The sequence below is a fragment of the Perna viridis genome, chromosome 8 (genome assembly GCF_037379345.1).
Source record: "Perna viridis isolate PV_CMFRI_1.1 ecotype Kerala chromosome 8, ASM3737934v1, whole genome shotgun sequence".
Lineage (NCBI taxonomy): Eukaryota > Metazoa > Mollusca > Bivalvia > Mytilida > Mytilidae > Perna > Perna viridis.
This window is the reverse complement of record NC_142452.1, coordinates 6,294,577-6,312,631: the sequence shown is the minus strand read 5'-3', so window position 1 is coordinate 6,312,631 and position 18,055 is coordinate 6,294,577. Positions and strand designations below refer to the sequence as shown.

Here is an 18,055-nt window from a genome sequence, read left to right as displayed (position 1 = left end):
TAAAAAGTTTCAATGACTTGATGCCCCGTGCAGGTCCGGGTATAAAAAGAATAGGTCTGCAGCAGCGCTAAGCTTTTCGTAAAAGGCGACTAAATAGTGCTTAGAACCCTAGCAGGGGGCTAGGGCGCTCTGTCCACAGGGCAACTGGGATGTGTGCCCAGGGTGGTGGAATGGGGTACCCCTGGCTTGTTACATGCTGGGGTTGTCAGGCTATAATACGGAAAACCTGACCGCAAACCATAGTGGTTCACCGTGTTGGGGAAGATGCCACGTTCTTCGCACGTTAAAGAACCCTACTGTGGTATTCTCCCGGAGTAGAAACCATAGGGCTCCGCCACAGGAGGCTAAATTGCCTGACCCTAGCCACCTCTCCCCATTTCCATTGGCAATCAGAATTTGTCGACCCCATTGCCCTTGTGTCCCACCCCTTTTTCATTTCATCATTTCATGTTAATTTTGTCATCAGTTTCATGTTCATCGTCTGAATATAGCTGAAATATTGCTGCTCGGACGTTAAACCCCAACAAACAAAAATATATTCTAGTATAATTGGTCCTTATTACATCTCATATACATTTGATAAAGATTGATAGTACACGTAGGTACTTTTAAAGGACCAATATTTCCCTCATTTTGTCCTCCCCAAAATATTAGGACTGATAACGATCCCAGAGTTACATTCCTGTATTCATTCCTGTGAGCTGCCTTAGTTATAAAAGACCGACCAAAAGGCCACATGTCTCTTCCAACTGGGATATTTAAAGTTTATTCATTAAAAATATCTATCGATCATAGTTTAGTCCACAACGAATTTTAACACACGATTAGTATAACAGCATGTTGATTTCACAGACCATCGTTCCAATATATCTATCTAGATTCACATGTAGGTAATAGATACCAATGTCAAGCTCTTACCGAACTTCACCTGATATGCCAAAAAATAATAATTCTACATGCTTTGTTTATGATCAAATTAATTCCTGTAAGATTGTACTTACCAAGGTGCTACAAAAACAAAACAGTTTTGTTGCTTTTATTTTCAGGCGATAGTTTACACTGTCTGAATTTGGAATAATTCATTAATATTTTCACTGTCAGTAAGGTGAGCTTTGCGGCAATTCGAGATGTTTTTTTTTCATATTTTTTCCTTCACATGCTTAAACCACCCATGAACATTGGGTTGGATATCCATGCTCAGTTTAAGCTTGAACCACCCATGAACATGGGGTTGGATTTCCATGCTCAGTTTAAGCTTGAACCACCCATTAACATGGGTTGGGATATCCATGCTCAGTTTTATTTGAACCAAATTTTCATTTCCTTTGTATACATGAAAACCATGTCGATTTTTGTTTCTTTTCCAGCCCTTTGTTAGTCATGATCTCTTTAGTACTTCTGTTTATTACGCAGTTCCTAAAGTCAATTATGTGTGACATATGATGGTAGCGATTTTTCCGTGGTTACAACACAGAAATTATTTAAACATGTCATATCCTTGGAACATTTTGAAAAGTAATACACAGCTATCAAGTAATGATTGTGCCGCAATTCGAACAAGTTGGCTGATAGGTATGCTCGTAGTTCCAAAAAATGTCTTTCTGCATCAAATATTACCATGAATATTCATGATCATCCAAATTGAATGCTTTTGACAAGAAATCGATTTACATAAAAGGAAAACCAACTCAACAGAAACAGAAGTTTTCTGTAAACTAAGTGTATTCACTTACTATTCATATTATGTTAAGAACATCGATAAAAAAATCTCCATTTTTACAAATCTGTGATGTTACACAGCCAGATTGGTTAAATTATACGACTGGCAAAGTGTTTGTCTATTTGTTTAACTTACTGTGGCTTACAATGTAGTTACACATTTATTTAACTAACTCTACCCCACGAATAGTAATATTTTTGTTATTCGCGGTAACTAACTGATTATCCTACTTATTGCATAGATTTTCTCAATAACTAATAATTTAGAATTATATTTGAATGTCGGATTTAACTTTTTTTACGTTATTTACCACTGTCACTTCATATCAGGCTATTTGGTGGTTTACTTGTTGGTTTACATGGAATGATTGAACTATCATTTAAGTGTTGTTACTTTTTTTAATAACATCAATTGGGGCGCTCTAATAATAACTCGTTACCTTCTCTTTAGGAACGTACGCTATCAAATGTGCTATATATGATTATCATATGTTTCAAAATTCACTTTAGTTATTCCTAAAATAAATTTTAAATTTGTGATCGGCGGAAAGATAATACCTTATCTTTAGGAACGTACGCTATCAAATGATTGATTATCATTTGTTTAAAAAATCACACGATGTGTTCCATGTGATTAATTTATGTAAAACACACGTTAAAGTCATATTTGGTACATTTAGTAGTGTATAATATCGTTAACTCTAAATTAGGATTCGAGTGTTGGCCGTTAGGAGGTAAAAATAAAAAAATTTTTTTTACAAGTGAATACTCGAAATTTATTGAACATGGGACATCGTATAATTCACTGCTTTCTTATTAAGAAAATGATAGTATAATGTAGTAAGTAACAAAATTAAAAAAAAAAGTCCTGAGTAAAACTTGTCTCAATTCATAAATCAAACAATTTGGCATACTGCTCTAAAACGTATGGATTGAGGAACATCATGCCAGAGATAATTTTGTGATTTTCTGATAATAACATAAATTTCAGCGGGTCGTCCTGTAGGTTGGCCTCTAGCTATATTCCAGTTAAAAAACATCATTTCAGACTGATCTACAAATCTCCATACTCCTGAACTGTCTAGCTCTCCTTGAATCCAAACCTCACCAAATGTTATTGTTTCTGCAAATATAAAAAAAAATATTGTCAATATCTCATTATTCCCCACTGCATCTTCAGATACCAAGCATGTTGTAATCTGATAAATGGTCTTTGTTTAACGACATGGCAAGCCTTTACATATCTTCTCAAGGCAGATATTAAAGAGTAATCAAGGGAACCAAGGTTATAGCGGTAATCAAAAGAATGTAATCCAGGGGCAAAGACCAGACATGGAAAACAGACATACACAACAAAGAACATAAAGTAACTAAAATCATACATACAAAGTAACAAAAGTAAATGAGCAACTCGGACTCCACTAAAAACTGGGAGCATGGACCAGGTGCACCGGTAGGGTAAGCGTCCTCTGCTTTTCTGGAAACACCCGCCGAGTTGCTCATAAAAAATCAAGTCCGGAGTAGACAAAGGAGGTGAGGAAAACTATGACCTGTTGAATAAATCAGTTTTCATGGTGCTGATGGATACACCATAACGATCCATGAGTTCATGATGTCGACCATAAAACTTTTGTAGTGATGACTTCCCTCTTGTAGCAACATAACCCTGTTCCAGAAGCCTATTTGTTAGAGTTCTAGTGCGATACGAAAAGTCTGCGTAGTTTCGGCAAGCTCTGGCATAGCGTATGAGTTGTGATATGAACACTCCATACGCAGGAGCCGAAGGGATGTTGCCACAGATGAAAGGAAAGTTGACAATTCTGAATGAAAAGTCATCACGTTTGTCGTAAAGTTTGGTCAATAGTTTTCCTTTATCATCGATTTCTATGTGTAAGTCAAGATATGAGGCTGACTTCACAGTGTCTGTAGTATCTTTATAATATAACTTCATAATTTTTTTGAAGACTAGCAAACTCATTCTAAAAAACTTACATGATTAACGCAAAAAATGGAAGGAAATATAGATTGTCTTTAGAAAAATTCTAAGGGAAAAAAAAACACAAGAAGATATAATTATTTTCTTACCTAATTTGGCTTCAAGCCTTTGCTGCACTATGGGTGAGTCTATTCTAACTAACTCCCCACCATCCACTCTACAAGTATTCGTAGCATTCCCGTGTGACAGCACTGTATTGATGTACTTTATACAGAGGCAAACGTCGGGGTAATATATATAGCCGCTGTCTACTAGACATCTGTCTTGTAATGTTCCACAATCTGAAAACAATACGCTCAAATGATTATCCATTTACTACGTTTCTATGTATTTATATAAAACATTTACCACTTTTTAATGCTGATCATTTCAGCAATTATCTCATTTTTAACAATGTACTCACATTCATAGCTGTTTATTGATCTTTTCAGAAAAAATAAAATCCCATAATGTACGTGACAAAACACCCGTTTAGCAGAGATCCTCTAAGCTAATGCAGATCCATGTGATGTCTTGATATTCCTCAGTTTAGTATTGGTATTTATTCTATAATTGATAAAGATTTGGTAGGTCTATGTCGAAGCATTGATCTTCCAATCAAAATGAAACTAGATTCAACTTGTCATTACTTAAAACAAGAATATTATAATCATTCTAAAGAGGCAGGACTGTACTACACCACGGTCTGAACAAATATGCAGATTTACATATTCTAATATGCAATGTTTGTTCCCAATTACTTACTTTTTAGTCTGAAATCAGTACGAGAAATATTAAAACTTAATTTTAGCCCCCTTTTTATCGCAACATTTGATTGAACTAATTCAATAAATTAATTTGTAGTCTGTATTTCCAGACGCAATGCATCTTCTAAGATTCATAAATACATCAGTTTATATTACACAGTTTACTTAGTAGTGAAGTAATAATATATGCAGAAAACAAATAAGAAGTTGGAATTTTCTTTAAAAAATATCTCCCTTGTAATTGGATTTTTCAATTACCATAATTGTATCATTTACAAATAATAGTTATATCAGTTTACTCAGTATATGTATATACAAAAACATACCTGTATACAGGTTCCAAGTGATTATTTTTAATATACTATTTTTTGCACGCCTTAAAAACAAGCATAAACTTCTTTAAATGTGTGATTTTTTAAAATTATTTCATATTGCGACGAAATTGCTTTTCGAAAAATTATTTTCATATTCTCTACACTGGATATTATTTGAGTGGAGTCACAGTGGGTCCACGAAACACAGTAGAGTTACCACTTCAGTATGTGTCAGTAGTTCACTTTTTATGTCCACATACTAAGATATATATGATGATTCTTAACGTTCAATATTAATTCTTTGAAGTAGAGAAAAAATAATTGAAATGTATTGGAACGAAGCAATTTAAAATTTGTTTTAATTGTAGTATAAAACACAGTCTATTATTACGGTAGATAACTTACCTTGCTCCGTCGACAGCTGGTTATTAAACCTCACAAAAACTATACTTGTTGCTGCTATGGCACCAGCTAGAAGTAACACCAATATTATGAATAATAAATATCGTTTTTTACATCTACGTTTTTTCTTCGGTCTCTCTAATGTGAAATAATTCACATTTCCATGGAGCGCGTCGTATGTCTGATTTTGTCCAGCATCATACTGTAACGTTTCATATTTTTTATGATCGTGTGATATCGCAGACACTATATTCTTTCGATTGTTTGTAAACTGTAAATTATTCTTACTATTCTCATATAGGGAATCGCCCATTTTAACATGATAATTTACTTGACTGTAGTTTAAACCGTAAACAATATCACCAGTAAAGCAGGATATTTGTCAACAATTAAAGTAAGTACTGATATCCGTATTAATAACTGTCTTTAGTACATGTACAGCTTTAATGTATGATAGGGTTATAACGTTATGTCATGTTAGTCTTTTTACACTTTTTCTTTTAAATACCCATACTGTAAACCGGTGTGCGTTTTTAATCAAATCGCGTAATACTTTTTTTATTATTTTTTGTTGTTGCTTATTACTGCGAATGTTTTTTGTTTTTTGTTTTTTGTTTTTTTGTTTGTTTTTTTTTTGTCAGATGCATCCGCAGAAGTGAATAAAACAATCTATTTTTTTTAAAGGGTGGTCCTACCCCTCCCCCTTTTCCCACTTATATACCAGGAATTAAAACTGTCATTCGCTCATATTTTTGTTTTCAAATACGCGCAATGTTACCACCAATCGAGTAATGACATAATTTATGTGCGTAGGTTAACACATAATCTATCTGTTAATTGTGCTGAATCATTTCATTATGTACATGTATAACATTTAATGACGTCACCGATTTAGATTCCAGTATTTGGCTAAAAAGGTAAAAATTGTGTTCGCTTGATGAGAATTGTTTGTTAAATATTTGTTTTACCTCACAGATGGAACGCTTCTTAACCAATCGTTTTCTCCTCTAGAATGATTTCTATAATATACGGTTACATGTACATTGTCTTTGTTTTAGGTTGCTCTATTATAATCATAATCTTTATTTCCTCTTTACAGAGATTTACATTCAATAAACATTGTGTAAGTATACAACAAATATATATTCAAAACATTATGATCATACACACACACAAAAATTCATTTTGAATAGAGTCAGTGACAAGTTTCAACTCGCATAATTATTTATGTACATGCACCATTCATGCAAATGTCCATGACGACTGTAAGGTTATGGAGGGAATAGCCGTGAGAGTACATATATGTAATGTTCGTGGGAAAATACTGTAATACTGTTCATGGAGACCTTTTAAGATTGAAATACAGACAAGTGAGAGTTCATGAAAACTCGTAATGCTAAAAATGACAAGTATATATATACACTCGGTCAGGTTAAGCACGCACATTTGTACACACACACATACAAGTATGCACATACATAACCATGACACTTCCAAACATTCTACATAAACACGCACGCGAATGTACACACATAATCACAGTTACTCATGCATACACAGGCGCTTAACACGAATACACACAACCTCAAACACGCATGTATACGCACACACCTGCACAGAGTCATCATATGGACCATCATATATTATGTGAGACCAAGCAAGATATAATAATAGTATTTAAATGAAGACTTACAAAAAATTCAAAACATTTAAAGGAAATCAATAAAAGTTTAATTATATAGTTCATAACTCATGTTCATAGAGACCTCTATTGGTTTTGAAAATTTAAGACTTGAAAGTTTATAAAGACAAGTTGTCTGAATAATTTAATGAATTAATAAGTTTAAAGATAAAGAAAAAGACAAAAATTCGTTCTAATCACAAAATTCATGTACAATACAGTACAGTTTATTATAAATTTATTCTAACTGGCATTTTAAAATTGTTCATTCGGAAAGATATGAAATGTTCACGAGTCTCAGAAGATGAAAGGACAAACTCAAAAATTCCTCTTTTGTGAAGTCACTAAATTTGTCATCAGGGAGAACTTTACCCATCATTGTTTGATAGTATTTCACTTTCAAGGTTGTCCAGATAAACAAACAGATTAACGTCATTGTCAATTACTTTGTTCCAGAACGCATCCCGTAATGGTTCAGTGTACGAACATTCAATAACACTGTGATATATTGTGTCCTGGTACCAATTGTCACATTTCGCACAAGGTTTATGTTGCTGTTTAGGTGGGCATGTAATCATTTTTGCGACATAGAATACTTTCTGATACATTGAATGGACAAACTGAGATGGTTGTTGTTATACTTATTAAACAAATAATATTACAAAACCATAAATAAGTGTTTTATAAACCGCGAAATAAATTATTCCAATATTTTTTAACTAAGTGTCTTGTTTGCACGATATCAAAAGTTTTGTAAAATTGTATGTTTTTTTTTTTCATTTAAAATTAATATCTGAAATGAAATATACCTATCTATAGTAAACATCTCCAGTTTTCTGATCGTTTGATTATTTATGTTGGTGGGTGCGTTTGTACATTTCCACTGAAAGTCACAAAAAAGTACGCACCAAATAATATAAGTTTTTGCAACAACATGAAAATTTTTCATGCAAAGTTTTTGAAAATAAATTAAGAAAAATATCTTTTTCAAATCGTAACATTTTGACAGTCATTCTATATTTGTTTGCTTATGTTGCAGCTATGCGGAAATTGTCGAAAATGTAACAACATTTTTGTGCAAGCTACCAATTATTTGTAACAAAATGCCAGATTTGAATGAAAATTTTAGTATTTCATGTTTATTGATGCTAGTATTCAGCTGGATCATGGCATACAGTATCTCAATTCATTCGGTTTTGTTTTTCCAAGAAAATTAATGCCAGCTTGCACTGCACAACACATTAAGGAATTTCATACTTTATATTTTGTTTTTGACAGCTTTAAATTTATTCTAAGATATGTTGTTTACTCTTTAATTTGTGTTTACGTAATATAGAAGTCATTAAGCATTTTTCCCAAATTTTACTTGTGCTTGTCTGTTAAATACATATAAAGATGCATGAAGCAAAGTTTCATTCATTAAATGAACTAATAAAACTATGAATGAAATTATTTCAGTAAGAAATGTTCTAGATATTGACTTAAGCAAACCTTAACATTCTCTATTTACGAGCAACCTGAAATACTTGAAATGTATTACCGATTTCTATCATATCACAGTGTGACAGGGGTATATACATGTAAGTTTTACCTTAGCTGACAGTAGCGGTATAGTTTACCCCGTCATACTGCCAAGGAAGAGAAATGAACAGATCGATAATATACAAGTCAAGTATAACCGCTTGATTGTGAATGGAGGATGTTAAGGATCCTGAAAAGCAACTATGCCACGGGTCACACGGAAAATTAGTCATATTTCACATATATTGTATAAAAGAAAAAAGAACGTCTGTCAAAATGAAGTTATATGCACTACATTTCTCAGTAATAGCCAACGTCTAAAACCGCAGAGTTTTCACATATTCATTAAAAGTTGCGATACTGCAGGTTCCAACTTGAAAACAATGAAAACAAAATACATATTTTTAGAAATACAAACGAATTATTTTTGTTATCAGCACATAACATATTGACTTTCTTATGTTATTTGCACAGAAACGTTTTACTTCATTTTGTTATGTTAAGGTATGCATTATTTTAAAAATACTGTACTTAATTTTTTTTTTCTGCATTAGTCAAGCTTTGAGTGCTCGAATTAAAAGAAAGTTTCTTTTATAAATCATGAAATCAAAGAGATGTCTCTATTTCTTTTTATTTTTATTTTACCGATTCTTCAACTCAATTTCTTTGATAATACATATTGTTCAAAGGTGAAATTTAAGTCAAACTACTGAAGTACTGAGTCAAAGTAGGCCTTTATAATTTGCTCTGTTCACTTTTCAAATTGTAAAAAAATGGACTGTTTTATATTGAAATAGGAAAAATTTTATTTGCGGACGTCACGGTTTTCTTAGCAACTATTCATCACAACAGCTTGGAATCTTAAAACATTCCCCCTGTAGATTTAAGCGCGGGTGTCAATAGTGAGCCATTGCTCTCAGATGTCTTGTTGAAGATTATATCTGTGAGACACAAGGCTTTTTTAAAATAGTTTATAAACCAAGTAGTCATGACACCTAGACATGATAAATGGAAGAAAAATTATTGATAACTTTTTTCAACTTTTCAAACGTATAAATTGGATGATACAAATTTATAAATATGCACGTTAAATCAATATCCCATGTTTTTTTTTTCTGTTTCACTACATAGCATTTGCTTCTGCTTATCATACGATTGAACCAAATATTTTTACATGTATGTCTAAAATTAGGGTTTTCTCAATTCATATACGTGCATTGTAGGGTTGTGTAGATATACCACTGTTGAATCATGTCAAAGCACGTAAATTTGTCATTTTTACTGTCTAATTACCATTAATGTGAATTATATTACCATATAATCAGACCAGGTCATCAATACTACAGTCCAACCAGTAGTAGTACATACTCTGAGGTCTATCCGATTACCTAAAGGCCGGGATCTGTCACCTATATTAAATACAGTTAATAACATAATTCCGATACGTAGCAGTTCTGAGAGACCCCAAAGGGTATCCAAACAATTTGTGTCCTTTAATACTTTTGGACTCAATATATTTGTTCTATGGCTAATTCGGTGAATTAACAAGTTCCATTCTAATAAAATGTAATGCTGTGAAATAAACAAACCGGAGACTTTTGGTGAATTAAATCTGTACTATCTATACTATTTAAATTTAGACAAAAATGTTACACATTTTGAACAGGTGTTGTTTGTTAGTTATTATGTGATTATGTATATTAAGATAACAAATAATAATAGGAATACAAAGAGCTAATTATAGTTTTTTATGTTCATCATACCTCATCACGAAGAAGACTTTACAATTATTCTACATTAATAATTTTTAAGTTTCCATCAATTACAATATTTTACAAATTAACTCGATTCAAAATATGAAATGACTGAAATGATATGTTTACTTCGAATTATTGAATATATGATTTTAAGTTGATGTTCTCTTCAAAAGGTATTAAAAAAGGAATAGCACATTTTGTTCAAAACCTATAAAATAACGGATTATATCAGTATTTAAATGGTGTATTATAAAAGAAAACCTGTTTTATCATACATGATACATGGAAAAAAAATTATGTATACATAAGGGAATGCTTTTGTGAAGTTACCCACCTTTTAAAGTTAGTAAAACTGTCTCCGAAAGGCGCCCCTTTCATCTTCAGCAATTTTTCTTCTAATGTCACCTAAGAAATTAATACCCATAAGATGGCTGGCATGTTCACCACGTGATCAAACGTCCAATGAAACAAGTAATCAAATAGTGCGAATTTATCGGGACTTCTTTATGAAATGAAAAATGCGAAATTTCTCTTGCATGCTGGTTTTGATAAACTATGTATTTTATGCTTATTTTTAATCGTTTCCATTTCACGTTTTACTCTTTCTCATAGACTATGGTCTGTGCCTAAAAACTTGATCGCGGATGCTTGTGAGTGCTACTGTAAAATATGCTATCCATTTTACTTGATGCCTAGGTTAATTTCAGCCACTGTTGTGGTTTCATTGACGAAATTCTTCTAAAATTATTACTATATTGATTTTGGTACTCAAGTTCATTTGACTTATCCCATTTTATATGTATCTGTTGCACAAGTAATTTATTATGCTCTATATATGTATTGTGTATCTTTGCTGCCGAGAGTGGGCTTACATAGGCTTTGCCTGCTGCCTAATCCTTTTCACTTTGTGTTGAATAAAATATGGTTTAAACTTACATATTGACTCTTGACCCTGTCATTACAGATTAATAGTTCTAAATGTCCATTTATCAAACTAATATTCATTAATTAGACAAAATAAACTTTTATGATCATGAATAAGGAGGCGGTGAAAATTGTAGATCGTGAATATGATCTTGAACAAATTTCAAAACATTTTCTCATCATCAAAAACAGACGTCGATCTATCTGTAACAATTGATTAACTGTAAAATTCTTACAAAAGTTTCATTGCCGCAGCTAAGTGTCATCCTGACATACTGACATCTTTCACTGCGTGTTCATCCCAAACTAGTACTAATTGTGTTAGGCACCAACAAAGATTTTCCGAAAACTGCCAGGGGCTCCGAAAATCAGTTCCCATGGCTCCATGGTCTAAAAATGTTGTTGTTGATTTTTCGACCGATGACCATCTTGGCAATTACATTTTCTTTTTAAATTTGATACGTCCGATCAGAAGCCCTTGCTGATGAGCTATTTTTAAACCAAATGTATAGCGTCTACTATTTTCTGCTTCTCTTATTATTTTTGTCTTCAAACGGTGGCAATGTTGGATTTTTGTTTCAAATTCGGTTCCATTCTATTTATCCGTTTCTGAGAAGGAAATCATGCTATTGATAATAAAAATAATTCAAAGGAGGAAATCCCGATTTTAATGGTAAGAAGAAGAAGGGGAAGTAATCAAAATAACAAAAAAATGAAATTATATTTCGTGGCAACAATAAAGTTCACGATCTTTAACGTCCTCCATTCACGATCAAACTTTAGAACTTGTCTTATATTATCGATCTGTTCGAGTTCATTTTTCTCGCTTGATAGTGTGCTGGTGGTTTTATTTTAACTTTGGAATCATAGAACTGCATTACACTAGATCAATGTTTTATCTTACATGACTAAAACAGGTTAACTATGGAACCATAGAACTGCAGTGACTAGATCTATCATTTTTATCTTACATGGCAAAAACAGGTTAACTATGGAACTGCTCCGACTAGATCTATCATTTTTGTCTTAGATGGCTGACAACAGGTTAACTATGGAACCATAGAACTGTACTGACTTGATCAATTAGTTTTTACCCTACAGCTAACAACAGGTTAACTTGCATTGGTGTGTCATGAATGTGTTACACTAAAACATTAACATTGAAAAATATTGCAAAAATCCTATACATATGTATTTATGAGTTTGCTAGGTTTTTTTTTGTTTTTATCCGCGGTTTGGTGTAAAGTATTTCCGATCTCTGCCTTCTACTTGCGGTCGTCCATCAAATTTATTTATGTTTTACGTAGTATTTAACATATCTTATACACATTTGTAGTCAGAACTCACATTTTCGTCCAATGCACATGTGTCATATGTACTGACTTCAACAGAAGTTCAATGCACAGGTTAGAAGATTATGATGTGAGGCATCTTACTTAAAAATGTACAAAAAGCATTTTACTCTAGTCTAATATTCGTGATTCTGCAAACATATTGCTGTTTGTTTAAGACCATCATTTTAATAAATCGTATGATATTTGACGAAGCTACAGAGCTTTAAACAATGGTTGTTGTGATGAAATATTCGAAAAACTTCAGGAACTCGCACGTAATGTCATAAATTTTTAATTAACCTAAACACTGCATCTACTATTCGTTAATGCATGGTTCTTATTAGCTGTTGGGAGCAAAAGTAGCATTTAAGGACACCATGTATGCACATGCATTTCTTCCATTTTACGCTATCGTTTTTAAAATGATAAAACAAAACATTGCACTCAGTTGCAGACGATTCTAACGTTTAACCAAGTTATGGGAAATAACCAACATTGGGCAGTTTATGATTTGATTTGTGACATGCTTTTTGATTGGTTGATTCTCTTTGCGCAAAGCAGGTTATTTTGTATAACTTGGCTTATTATTATGATGTCATTAACGTCGATTCAAATCAAATTTTGAAATAAAATAACATTTTGATTACGAAGAAATTATCAATATTTATAATGCCCAGTTGTTGAAACATAATGCACCTACTTAGTGTGCACTTTTATGACTTTCTTGTAACAATTCATGTGAGTTGACTGTGACAATTAATGGCCACACTTAATTTGGAACGTCTCTAATGTTTTGTATAAAATATGACTATGGGAAACAAACTTGTAATCCTGCTTTAAATAAAGCCTTCGGTGTAGCTGCAATTTTGGAAGATCATTTGTCATAGTGATTTGCTTACCCAAGTCACATATTGAAAACAGTGTTCCTTTTTTTGCATGTATTTCAGTCTACAAATACTGCAGAAAAACCTGTAGTTTTTGTTATAAAAGAAATTTTAGTGTTTACCCATTGGTAGAAACTAAAAGATGTTCATTTTTGTGAAACGACAAAGGTGAAGCAATTAATCAAAAACCTTCGATGTTTAATTCGACATTACGCAGTGCAATAATTAATAATGATCAAATTAAGCCCAAAAATATCCGTTTATAATCACATAATGTAGTTCAGCCTCCAACCGACAAATTACGAGAGTTACGGGGAGAAACCTAACCACCGACACACACGTAAATATGTCAATAATGTGCAATTAAGTTGATAAGCATAGTCTGGTGTTTACTCATTTTTATTTTTATTTTAAATTGCATCAAACAACTAAAAATAAAACCTGGATAAATTACACACAGCAAGGATTTTCATTTCAACAAGGAAAGAGATCTTCGTATCGTTATGGATCTGGAAAAAAGAAAATACGCATGAAGATTAAAACAAGAAAGTTTTAGGAAAATAATCAAGGTAGTATTCGAACTTATACGTCGCATTAATCAAACCCCAAATTTGTAGGAAGATGCAGTTAAGATAATCTGTAATATTCCACATTCTTCGCCATTAGTTTCAGCAATATTGACTTTTTTTATTCCAGCCTGTCCTAGATTTTTTGTTCATGATATATACAAATATGACAAATACTTGTAACATTAAAGTGTTTAAAAAACATATTCTGATATTTATCAACAGACGCATCCTGCCTATTTTTTAATTATCATCCTGGTCATCCTGGAATTTTTTAACATATGCTACCATCCTGCCATTTTCAAATTTAATCCTAGCTCCATAAAAAATCAAATGGTTGCTCCATTGAATTTAAACACAGTGCAATAATTCTTACTTTAATAGGCGAGGTAACCTCCTTTGCCACCGAATCCACCTCCGAATCCGCCGTTTCCACCACCGAATCCGTATCCACCCTTTCCACCACCAAATCCGCCGAATCCACCACCGTATCCTCCGTATCCTTTTCCTCCGAATCCGCCTCCGAATCCACCGTTTCCTCCACCGAATCCGTATCCACCATATCCACCCTTTCCACCACCGAATCCGTATCCACCATTTCCACCCTTTCCACCACCGAATCCACCGCCAAATCCACCACCGAATCCACCTTTGCCATATCCGTAACCTCCGTATCCTATAACAGACATATTTGTATTAAAAAAGAATAAAAGTTAAAAAAAATTAACTGTATTTCTAATGTGGAGTCCCGTTCCGAGTCGACTGAACTTAATGTTCGACCATGGCTTCAAATTTTCTCTAAATTTAGCTGCTGCAATTATGTAAAACATGTTTTGATAAACTATGAAACTGACGTGATTTAATATATCATAATTTATAAGACAACAGACACGTGTTTTCTTGGCTCAATATAACCCCGAAGATACATGTAAGTCTCCAGTAGTTTTTGTATAAAGTTATGTCTAAATATTACTTCTAAAAAAATACACAAGACTAAGATAATAGTTCCGAATTCCAGAATTCGAAAAATGCTGTCCAAGATGAACAAGACAGAAATTGCACTATTTTCATATTTTTCTCTTACCTTTTCCGTATCCACCACCGAGTCCACCGAATCCACCTTTTCCGCCGCCGAATCCGCCGCCAAAACCGCCACCGAATCCACCCTTGCCGTATCCCTTACCTCCGCCAAATCCACCTCCTCCGAAGCCACCACCGCCCCATCCTCCTTTACCTCCCCATCCTCCACCTCCACCGTAATATTTCATGCCATGGGCAGCAACTGCGAAGCACGCAAGAAGAGCTAATTCCTTGAACATTGTGCTGAAATATATGGATGTATATCAAAATGAGAATCAGTATCGAAACATTTATGCAAGAGTCAACATATATATATATATATATATATATATATATATATATATATATATATATATATATATCTATATATATATATATATATATATATGTGACCAATGCAAAAAATTGTAAACTGACATCAATACAAAGAAAAAATAAAAAAAAAACGAATAATGCTAATACTTGGGAAGCAAGTTTAAAAAATACCTGCAATATACATTACAATAAAACTGCAAACAACTTACTTTTTGGTTTCTTTCCAATGTGGCGGTTGATATCACAATTCTTTTTATTTTATACAAAAAATAAGATACGTCCAAAGAACCATAAAGTGTAAACCAATCAAACTGGACCATGGCTATTTCCTGTGACCCCATGGCCTTGCGTGTAATTTATGAACATTAATTGACAAGTAAGAATCGTATTTGTCGCTATAAACACTTTCAGGTGTCAGTTTAATATTTCTACGTAAAAAGAAAAAAACATTTGACTAACCAACAACTAATAAAGATGTATTCTGGTATCAATAGAACAATAGAAGTTAGTTCATTCAGCACGTTGTTTTTTTTATTAATGCTGTATTAGAAAGCAAATCAAATTTATTGTTCTTTTTTCCGTTCACTAACATTAAATACAATTGTATTACATATAAGCATACTTCTATAATTCCACAGTACCAGTAAATTGTCATTTATATTGAAAACTTCTGATCCCTTAAAACATTATCCGAATTTAATGTTGCTCGTGGTTTAGTTTTGTTTCCATGGGAACACTGCATATATAATTTTAGATTTTTTATTTAGATGCTTCTTTTTTATTCTTTGATTGTATCTCGAGGATTGTATTTTGTTTCATTTTTTTTATTTCGTATATTACAGTCATCTGTAATATTCCAGGAGTTATACACAATGTTTATATGTCCTGCGTAGAGAGTGTACTATGTTGCGAGAGAATAAATTCACTTTAATGAAATACATCCCTCTGAAATAAGATGTTTGTATGCATATATATACGTACACGTACATGTCTTTGCATGTTCCTGAAGTCTGTCATATTCATTTTATCATCCCTTTCATGTTCATCGCCTGAATATAGCTGAAATACTGCTGCTGGGGCGTTAAACCCCAACAATGAATCAATCAATCTGAATAAATCTTTGCAGTCGATCAATGTGTTTGATGAATGTTTGACCATTTCGTCAGTGTTACTTACCTTTTATTTCAACTAATTTGGAATTAGATAGATATGTAAAACCTTAAGTTATCAATGAAGGTCGTAGAAGTACTATTATTGTTTCGCAGGATTTCATTCACTGTTCCATATAACAGCTACTGTATTTAACTGGTTGATAATATGCTTTGTTTAATGATGTTCTATAAATGTCTGCCCGCTATAAGAACGCGGTCTAATTAAATCTCAAATGAAAGTAATATTGAAAAAAAAGTATTTCACCCACACTCCCCCCTCAGATCTTCTAATGGGACTACCATTTGAATTTCATTTGGGGGGAGGCTATGTTCAAATTTGAAATAAAAATGCAGGATTGAAATTTTTAAGGAATGAAGAGACAGGACAGTCCATTAGAAAAGGGAAGGACCTATATTATCTCAAAATAAAAAGACAGGTTAGAAAATTTGATCCTAGCCCATCATAAATATCAAATGCTCCTTAAAATGTATGTACATTGCACTAATACTTTAGTGGTAATTCAGTATTAAGCCTTATAACAACCATATATTATGAAACACGTGGAAGTTTTAATGTATGACAGAAACTTTATGTACATATATTTCGTAACTAGCTTCACTGATAGACAAACATATGTTTACTTCATATTTATTACAACATAAAATTGTCATAATTACAATAAACCGCACCGTGTGTCACTTTCACCGATAATAGATCTGACCCACTTTGTTACAAGTATCTCAAAGTGACAAATGCGATCATTTTTTTGTTTTATTGATAAAAAGCAGTTGCAACCTGTATGAGGACAAAATTGTTTATATATACATGTATATATTATTTAAGATAATTATACCTTTACCAGTTTTACATCAACTAGAATTCATTTTTTTTCAGAATTTAACTGAACGTTTCTAAACTGATAAAAAAATCCTTACTCAGTATTACCCGATGTATTACATGTACATGTTAACTTCCTGTTAGATTTCCGGTGTTTCTATGGTCAAATGATAACTGTTGTGAGGACTCCGTCCTCTATATTTGCTCTATATCAATATTTCTAAAATGTATATTATTTATATACGCACAAGAAGCCCGTTTTAAACTGTCAGTTTGTCCAGATGAAGAGGATTCATTATTACCAAATGGTAAATACACGACAACCATATAAATATGATCCAATACCTAAAGAAATAAAAAAATACTAATTTTCTGGCATCCATGTTCTACTGTACAGTATACTAAAAATAAAATATAGTAGACATATAGCAATTGAAAATAAATTTTCTGATTCTTAAACTTTGAAAATAAATATTCTGCCAGCTCCTTTCCCAGAATCAAATGGTCTTCCCCTTACAATATTTCATAATAAAATTAGTTTAGACGGACTTTTACTTCGTAATGACCACAGAACGACCCTAAAAAAATGATATTACTGTTCACATAAATTTGCATAGAAAGGATATGATAATCAAATAATGACACGTGTTATGAGACAGTTTTATGTTAAATCTAATATATAAATAGGACTAATATGATACATACCAGATGTTTGGAGTGTTCCCTTATACAGTACTCACAAATAGTTAGAGTGGGGAAACACTGTCGGACCCATGTAGGGTCTGCGTGTAGGCCAAAGCGTCGACAGAGCAGCTCAGCCGCTAGTA

At 32.7% G+C, this 18,055-nt stretch overlaps 2 protein-coding genes across 2 annotated transcripts; both read right to left on the bottom strand.

Moving 5' to 3' along the window:
* Positions 1-2,468: 2,468 nt before the first annotated feature.
* Positions 2,469-5,601, bottom strand: LOC148609102 (C-type lectin domain-containing protein 162-like). The gene is made up of 3 exons (XM_088541430.1): positions 5,181-5,601; positions 3,805-3,996; positions 2,469-2,842 (listed from the first exon to the last, which is right to left on the bottom strand). The coding sequence occupies exons 1-3, from the start codon at positions 5,488-5,490 to the stop codon at positions 2,616-2,618; spliced, it is 729 nt and encodes a 242-aa protein (XP_088397556.1). The 5' UTR covers positions 5,491-5,601; the 3' UTR covers positions 2,469-2,615.
* Positions 5,602-13,661: 8,060 nt separating this feature from the next.
* On the bottom strand, positions 13,662-15,163 carry LOC148609101 (uncharacterized). Its single transcript, XM_088541215.1, has 3 exons — positions 14,929-15,163; positions 14,221-14,520; positions 13,662-13,787 (listed from the first exon to the last, which is right to left on the bottom strand). Exons 1-2 carry the CDS (start codon positions 15,161-15,163, stop codon positions 14,222-14,224), a joined length of 534 nt encoding a protein of 177 aa, XP_088397341.1. The 3' UTR covers positions 13,662-13,787; position 14,221.
* Positions 15,164-18,055: the final 2,892 nt, after the last annotated feature.

Excerpts from the sequence above, each read along its gene's own strand:
- LOC148609102 (XM_088541430.1), bottom strand. The coding sequence starts at position 5,490 with ATGGGCGATTCCCTATATGAGAATAGTAAGAATAATTTACAGTTTACA. Across the intron at positions 3,997-5,180 it reads CCAGCTGTCGACGGAGCAAG|ATTGTGGAACATTACAAGAC; the intron begins GTAAGTTATCTA and ends TATTGTTTTCAG. Across the intron at positions 2,843-3,804 it reads AAGGCTTGAAGCCAAATTAG|AAACAATAACATTTGGTGAG; the intron begins GTAAGAAAATAA and ends TTATATTTGCAG.
- LOC148609101 (XM_088541215.1), bottom strand. The coding sequence starts at position 15,163 with ATGTTCAAGGAATTAGCTCTTCTTGCGTGCTTCGCAGTTGCTGCCCAT. Across the intron at positions 14,521-14,928 it reads CGGTGGTGGATACGGAAAAG|GATACGGAGGTTACGGATAT; the intron begins GTAAGAGAAAAA and ends TGTCTGTTATAG.